Genomic DNA, 7,865 nt, shown 5'->3' with positions numbered 1-7,865 from the left:
TGGCCCGACGCAAGCTCCTCCATTATTTTGAGTCTCATCCGGTCTCGGTTGTGTCATCTTTCCCTCTGGGGGAAGTGATTCAGAACCGTGAGGCTAACGGCAGGATTGCCAAATGGGCTATAGAGCTCATGGGTGACGGGATCACCTATGAGCCTCGGAAAGCTATAAAATCCCAAGTCCTAGCGGATTTTGTCGCTGAGTGGACATGGACCCAACTCCCTCCACCGCAGATCCAGCACGAGTGCTGGACCTTATACTTCGATGGGTCTTTGATGAAAACCGGGGCCGGCGCGGGCCTCGTCTTCATCTCACCCTTCGGGGTAAGGATGCGATATGCAATCCGACTCCACTTCCCCGCCTCAAACAATGCGGCGGAGTACGAGGCCCTCGTCAATGGTCTCCACATCGCGATCGAGCTTGGGATCAAATGGCTTGACGTCTGAGGCGACTCTAGACTCATCATCGACCAAGTCATGAAGGAGTCTAGTTGCCACGATCCCAAGATGGACGCGTACTGCAAAGCGGTCCGACGCCTGGAGGAAAAATTCGACGGCCTCGAGCTTAACCACGTGTTAAGGAAATACAATGAGGCCGCCGACGCGCTCGCCAAGATGGCATCCGAGCGGGCCACGGTACCCCCGGATGTTTTCATCAGCGACCTCTACAAGCCTTCTGTCGACTACAAGGATGACATGGGGTCGGATAAGCCCCCGAGCGAACCAGGCCCCGACCCCGAGCCTCCCACTGCTCAGGAGCAGGAGGCCATGGATATCGAGCCCGAGCCCCCTGCACCTGACGACTCGCCAGACTGGCGTTACCCCTTGCTGCAGTGCCTCGTCGATGGCACTCTGCCCTCAGACCAGGCTGAGGCAAGGCGTGTGGCTCGTCGCGCCAAGACCTTTGTCCTCCTCAACGGAGAAATGTATAAGCGCAGCCCCTCAGGCGTCCTTATGCGTTGCATCCCGCGACAGGAGGGAATCAAGCTCCTGCAGGACATACACTCGGGGGCTTGCGGCCACCACGCCGCGCCTCGAACGCTAGTAGGAAATGCCTTCCGGCAAGGCTTCTACTGGCCCACCACCGTGGCTGACGCCATGGAGATCGTGCGTGTCACAGAACCGACCAAATTATAAGAGTTCAAGTGTAGAAACGATCATCAAGCAATCAAGTTTCCAAACTTGAGCCCATATAATCCCGGTAGTCAATTGAAATCATGAAGGACTTCAAACCAACTTGCAACAAACCAAGATCGTAATAATTCAGCACAACACAGCGAATGTTACATAGTCATTCATTACCGTCGAAGCGGCACCACATCGAAGTCATTAAGTTATTACAACACATGTTCGAAGTAGCGGAAGCAAAATAATTACACGCATACTTTCCAAAGTTCAGTTCATAAGTTCTTGTTATTGCCAGAGTCTACACCATCCTTCCAAAAGCAACAGGTATGAGTTTGTTAGAGAACCGTGCCCAACGGTTAGTCCTCATCCCCAGCGGGATGGAGACAGGTCTTGCGGAAACCGTCATAAAAGATGTCATCTACAACAGGTGGGAATAAACCCTGAGTACGAGAATGTACTCAGCTAGACTTACCCGTCTAGTAAAACATAAAAGACAACAAGGATCATGCAAGGCTAATACCAAGTAGAGCTGGTTGACTCAACATTTGCCAAAAGCTTACATTACAACTAAATTATTGTGAGAGCATCATATTTGTTCATCATCAGCCTACCACTAGATTAGCACCTGTACTAAAGCACTTCACATACAAGCAATAATAACCATATCAAGTTCATCATATGTTCTTCCTTGCTATCATCATTATCATGAACCAAGTTCATTAGTGAATGCTACGTTTGCCGCTGCTCTGTCAAGTTCTCACTAACCGGGAGAGACGGCGATTCGAATCGAATTCCTATCCAGCTGGAGGGGTATTCCCATCACTCACCCAAGCTTCCCCTGCCGGAGAGCCAACGGGTCACCTTTGATACGACTCCGGAATCGCGGTTCTGATAAGCGCCGCACTCCTAGGGCTACCACTCTGCTAGGGAGGTCAGGAATTTTAACTCACCTGCCTTTGGACTTACGCCAATGGTCCCCCGCACACCGCACTTCCTCCGGTAGTGCGCACTTTATACTTATCGACCTTCCGGCCTGAGTCATATTACTCGGCTTCGCGGTCGGAACGAGTTATCCGGCCAAGTAAGTGTTAGGCATGCGTTCAACATGACAAGAGGACGTACAACGGTCGGTCCTTAACTACCACATATGGAGTTACTACAACCTTGCAAAACTCCGCCCAGCTTAAGTCAATTTAATCAGGTTCCATCCACGATAGCACATATAGACCATCGTGATCCGACACAACCCTATATCGCGCAGGTGACAGGAAATCACCCGACTTCTACCGATTAAGCATGGCTAAGCTGCTACTCGATCCTAACTCTATAACCAAGGTGTGGTGAGTTATCTGGACAAGGATGGAGTAGAATGCAGCAAAGGTTTCATCACAACTCCTATACTTAATGCAGCAATAGATATAACATATTAAGTAAACTTTCGAAAGTAAAGGGAGGCTTAGAATGCTCCGGGGCTTGCCTTTCACGAACGAGGCTGGCTCGTGGTTCGGGCACTCAACTTCTTCTTCGGGCTCCTTGAGTCCAACTTGCTGGACCTCCACCTCCGAGTTGCCCTCCTGGCCTTCGGGGTTCACTTGGAGCTCATAGGAAGCGGTCGCGTCCGATGCACCTATTGCATGCTCAACGAATAAGAAGATGTGCATAATGAAGGATGAATGCTCGATACATAAATAAACTCACTGGGCACTCATTTACAGAGTACTTCTAATTTAACTCATAAAGGAAAACCACATGAATTAACAAACTAGGCAAGTCAACCTATAAGCAGCAAGCAACCCAAAACAGAACAGCTCAATAAACAGACCATAACTAAAGTTACAAGGATCCAACAAACTCAAGTGAGGACATTCTGGAAAGCTTATGAAATTATCTACAAATTATCTTTTAACATCACAGCAAGATTCATAGGTTAACCAGGTCATTTAAAAAAAGTTCCAGGTTCTGTCCCAGAAAAACAGAGAACACCTATTTCTGGAACCCAACTTGGAACAGCCATAACTTTCAAACTACTGAACCAAATATTCTCAAATTAAAACCACAGCTAGTCCATAAAGTTTACAACAACTTTGATTTAGACAAGCCTCCCAGAAAACCAAGTTAGCAACAAGTAAAGACTATATTACTCCCTTGCTGTCCAGAACAGCTTTTAACCCTTTAATTAATTATTTGATAACATTACCAAAATATAAACAATGCCAACCACATGGCTTATGAGCACAAGCACACTACAATATGGCCAGAACATCATATGATAACCTCCAAATATTTACTAACAAGGCATTTATTAATTTAATTCTAGAAAGGAGCATAATTACAAGATACTAGTAAAAGTGCTCAGAAAAATCTACAAAAATTACAGAAGCACAAGTATAGCGTCAAGGCATCACCATAAACATTTCAGAGCAATTGCACATACCAAATTAAAGATATGTATTTAACATGTGACAAGGTGTGTATTTCATAAATTCAGAAACATGACTTATTTGGTGTCAAACAACAGATTTCATATTATTTACATATTATGAATATCATAAACAAGTTTACCACCAAAGTAGAGCACCAGCATAAGCACCAATTATTTTATACGATTTAATTAGGGAAACAAGCCAAATCCCAAACATAAATTACATATCAAAGCTGCAGTACTCCAAAAATCATGAAATATTTATCCTAGCCTTCTAGTACCACACAGAGACTACCATAAAAATTTCATTGCAAAATAAGTAGTATAACCAGAGATATGAATTTACTCATGAATAACAAGATTAAATCCTAATAAATATTTTTCCCAGAAAACATGGTTCATTTTATATTTTTATTAAAAACTAGCCATCTCAAGGAATACCACAAAATTGATTTCACAAATTTTGGATCCCCAGAACCACAGATATGATTTTTGCAAGAAAGCCAAAAATCAGGATTTGAATAAAAGGAAGGAGAAGACCGTTGAGTCACTGACAGTCGGGACCCGCGCGTCAGTGACACCGAGGACAGAGGACACCTTCGCCGGCAAATGCTCGCCGACGGTGAGCTCCTCCGGCGGATCCAAGGGCACCAGCGTGCTCCTGGAGTGATTCCGCATCGATGGAGGTAGGTGGCGCTAGGGTTTCGGCTACGGAGAGGGGCCGCCATCGGCCATGGCGGCACGGCGGAGCTACCCCGGCTTACGCCGGCCATCTCCGACCGGTAGAGCGTTGGAGAAAGGTGGCTTAAGCATCGGTGAGTTAACGCGGAGCTTTCTAGGTAGGAACGCCGAACCCTAACGGCTCCGGTGAGCCTGCTCACGTGCGAGGTGCTCGTCGGCGGTGAGCACGGCGGTGCGGCGACCGTGTTCCCGCGCGACGGTGAGGATTCAGCCGGAATGGCGTGTCGTGGACCGACGCCAAGACCTAAGCAGACCCTAACCAGTGGCGAAGCCAGGATTTCGATCTTGGGTATTCCCACAACCGAAAAAATAATCCAATGCATAACAACATAGGTTTCAAGTATAGCTCATAGTAATATTTTATCATAATTAGAGTCATAAAAACAGTACAGTAGTGGAATAACAACTTGTTCATATCTAAGGCATGAAAGTAGTAAACAAACTAATAAGGAACAGAAAGAGCTTACAAAATACTATAAACGTCCTTTAACTTTGCGATCCTTCATAGCTTGGAAGCGGTTGATAATGTCTTTGTCTTTAACTCGTAGAAAGAACTCCCGCTCAATAAATGTAACCAAGCAATCATTCAAGTATTGATCTCCAATTTTATTTCTCAATTTGTTCTTCACATAATTCATGACAGAAAAGGCTCTCTCAACACTTGCAGTTGCTACTGGAAGCACTAGCACCAATTTGAGAAGCTTGTAAACAACTTCATGTCTTTCACACTTGCTTGTTTCAACAAGCTTAACAGAAAGCTCAGCAAGAGTTCTCACATTTTTGAACCTTTCATCAGCAAGCATATCATTGATGTACAAAGTAAGTGAAGAGGGCAGATGTCTCAACTCTAAGACTGAGAAATCATTGGGATAAAATCCAGCAAGCTTAACCAATTTGTCTTTGTCAAAAGCAGCAAATGAATTAATAGGATTGAATGAAGCCATGCAAATAAGCAACTCTGTGTTTACCTCATCAAACCTTTCATTAAGCTCCAGAAGCTGCCTATCAATGACGCTTAAGAACATATCAACACGAAAACGATGTAGATTCTTGATCTTGACAAAGAACCTTCTATCTCTTCCTACAGGCTTGTAGAATATGTCCATGTCAGGAATTTTGATTTTATTCTTCACACAAAATGAGTCCACTTCTTTGAGGAAATCTTCCCATCCTTGATCCTCCCGCAATTGATGCAATTGAAGCTTGGTCAAGGAAATGAGTTCTACTGCATTGACAATATCTTGATCCTTCTTCTGCAAGGCATAATTTAAGTCCGCTGTGAACCCAAGTACTGTTTGCATCAAGTGTGCCATGAAAACAAACTCATATGATCGAAATATTGTCAACATTGTTTGTGCATGTGAACACTCAACACCTTGAGAGCGATCATCACCAACCTTCACGAGGACTTTCCGAATTGCAGGATATAAAGATAAAAGGTGCATAACAGTCTTGTAGTGAGATCCCCAACGAGTATCTCCAGGTCGGCCTAACCCCATTTCTTGGTTCAAACCCTTTCCAGTTTCAATGTCATCCAATTCTAGAGCTTCTACAATTCTCTGAGCTTGTGCTTCTCGAAGCATTTGTGCCTTCTTACAAGAATTCCCAATAAGGTTCAACAGAATTCTAACTTGATCAAAGAACCAAACACAATCTGGGTTTTCCTTAGCTACTGCCACAAGAGTTAACTGAAGTTGATGTGCAAAACAATGAACATAGTAAGCAGATGGACATTCATCCATAATGAGTTTCTTTAGACCATTAGCATGACCCTTCATGTTACTAGCTCCATCATAACCTTGCCCACGCACCATGGACAAGCTCAAATTATGCTCCATCAATAATTTCTCAATTGCAGTTTTAAGTGTCAAGGAAGTAGTGTTCTCAACATGAACAACACCTAAAAACCTCTCAACTACCCTTCCCTTTTTGTCAACATACCGCAAACAAAGAGTTAGTTGTTCATTTTGGTACACATCACTAGACTCATCGGCAAGAATTGCAAAATAATTACTACCAAGGTCTTCCATGAGAAGCTTAGTTGTTTCTTTGGCACAACAATTAGCTATTTGTCTTTGTATTTCAGGGGCAGTCATCTGGTAGTTCTTTGGGGCATTCTTCAAAACCACTTTAGCAACCTCTTCAAAGTTTTCAGCTAGCATATTTAATAACTCCTTGAAATTTCCTTTATTAAGTGAACCTTCACTTTCATCATGTCCACGAGAAGCTAGACCTTGTCGTAGAAGATACTTAGCACATTGAATAGAGTACGACAAACGAGCCATATACTGAGCTTTGTCCTTGTCATTTATTGCAGCAAACTTGTCAACAATTGTTCTTTTAGGTGTAATGAAAGAATTATATCTCTCTTGAGCCATATTATGAAAACTATTCACAGAACCACAATGTCTAGTAATCTTGCTTTTCATATGCCAATTTCTAAACCCCCCACTCACAAAAGCATCTCCACCAGAACTATTGAGTTTATGCTTGAACAAGTAGCAAACAAGGCAGAATGTAGCATCTTTTTCTACGCTATATTCTAGCCATCTAAATTCATAAAACCAATCAGGCAAGAAGCGGCGAGGTTTACCTCCAATATACCTTATAGGAAAATCATGATTCCATGGTTGACAAGGACCTAATGCAATGAATGCCCTGATCACAGAATTCCGTTCATTAGCATTATATCTTTTGATGGGAATTCTTTTTCCAGGATCATGAGATAGAAGGTCAATGTCATAAATAGCTTCATCACTTGATTCATCTTCTGAATCATCACCATCTCTAATACGAGACCAAGTAGACGGTTCTACTGCTTCTGTGGCTGTTGTGTTAGGGTCATTGCTAGCTATCTCAGGTTCTCTGCTTGCTTTATCATGGTCAACAGATGGACTGCTCTCATTACGAACTTGACTCTCATTTGTTACCAGCACAATAGATGGAACAACCGGATCTTGAGGTTGGGCCTCACTCCCTGCCCCCGATGTTACTGTAACTGGTTCTGGAATTGATGTAGAGCCTAATTCTACCTTTCTTGTCTTTGCTGCTCTATCCCATAAACTCTTCAAATCAATTGTTTTCTTCTTCATTTTGTAAAATACAAATTGAAAGTAATCTACAGCCTACAGGACAGGAAGAAAATCCTAATCAATTCAGACATTCCTAAATCCAAATGACCAAATCGTAATGGAATAAAGGGAAAAATCTCTCACTTGGCTGAAAGGCTGACTGTCCAGCTAGCTAGCCGGCTGCGGCCATCCTAGTATGTCGCCGCCGCCCACCACTCGCCTGGCCACCGTGCGCCTGGCCAGCAGGCTTCACCTTGGCCTCGGCTCCGCCCGCAATCTGCGCCCCTGCCTGCTATCGCCGCTAGCAGTGAGTGAGGTGGAGCTGACCACTGTCGGCAGTTCGTAGCCGCTCGCCGTCGCTGGGAGCCCGAGATTCAAGATTAGGGATTAGGGAATTGAGAATGGAGAAGGGGAACGAGCTGAGCATGTGCATCTCACGGTCAGGAGGCGGCGGCATTTGCGTGTGCGTGGAATAGAGGGGAATTGGGGAAGGCTCCGATGGTTGCT

General features: G+C 44.3%; 2 protein-coding genes across 2 annotated transcripts; one reads left to right on the top strand and one right to left on the bottom strand.

Moving 5' to 3' along the window:
- Window positions 612–1,133, top strand: LOC110437221. Its single transcript, XM_021465593.1, has one exon. The coding sequence runs from the start codon at window positions 612–614 to the stop codon at window positions 1,131–1,133; it is 522 nt and encodes a 173-aa protein (XP_021321268.1).
- Window positions 4,761–7,379, bottom strand: LOC8073237 (zinc finger MYM-type protein 1). Its single transcript, XM_021465592.1, has one exon. It carries the CDS (start codon window positions 7,377–7,379, stop codon window positions 4,761–4,763), a length of 2,619 nt encoding a protein of 872 aa, XP_021321267.1.

This window comes from Sorghum bicolor, chromosome 7, assembly GCF_000003195.3.
Source record: "Sorghum bicolor cultivar BTx623 chromosome 7, Sorghum_bicolor_NCBIv3, whole genome shotgun sequence".
Taxonomy (NCBI): domain Eukaryota; kingdom Viridiplantae; phylum Streptophyta; class Magnoliopsida; order Poales; family Poaceae; genus Sorghum; species Sorghum bicolor.
This window is presented reverse-complemented; position numbering and strand designations above follow the sequence as displayed.

Coding starts and splice junctions, on each gene's coding strand:
- LOC110437221 (XM_021465593.1), top strand. CDS start 612: ATGGCATCCGAGCGGGCCACGGTACCCCCGGATGTTTTCATCAGCGAC.
- LOC8073237 (XM_021465592.1), bottom strand. CDS start 7,379: ATGAAGAAGAAAACAATTGATTTGAAGAGTTTATGGGATAGAGCAGCA.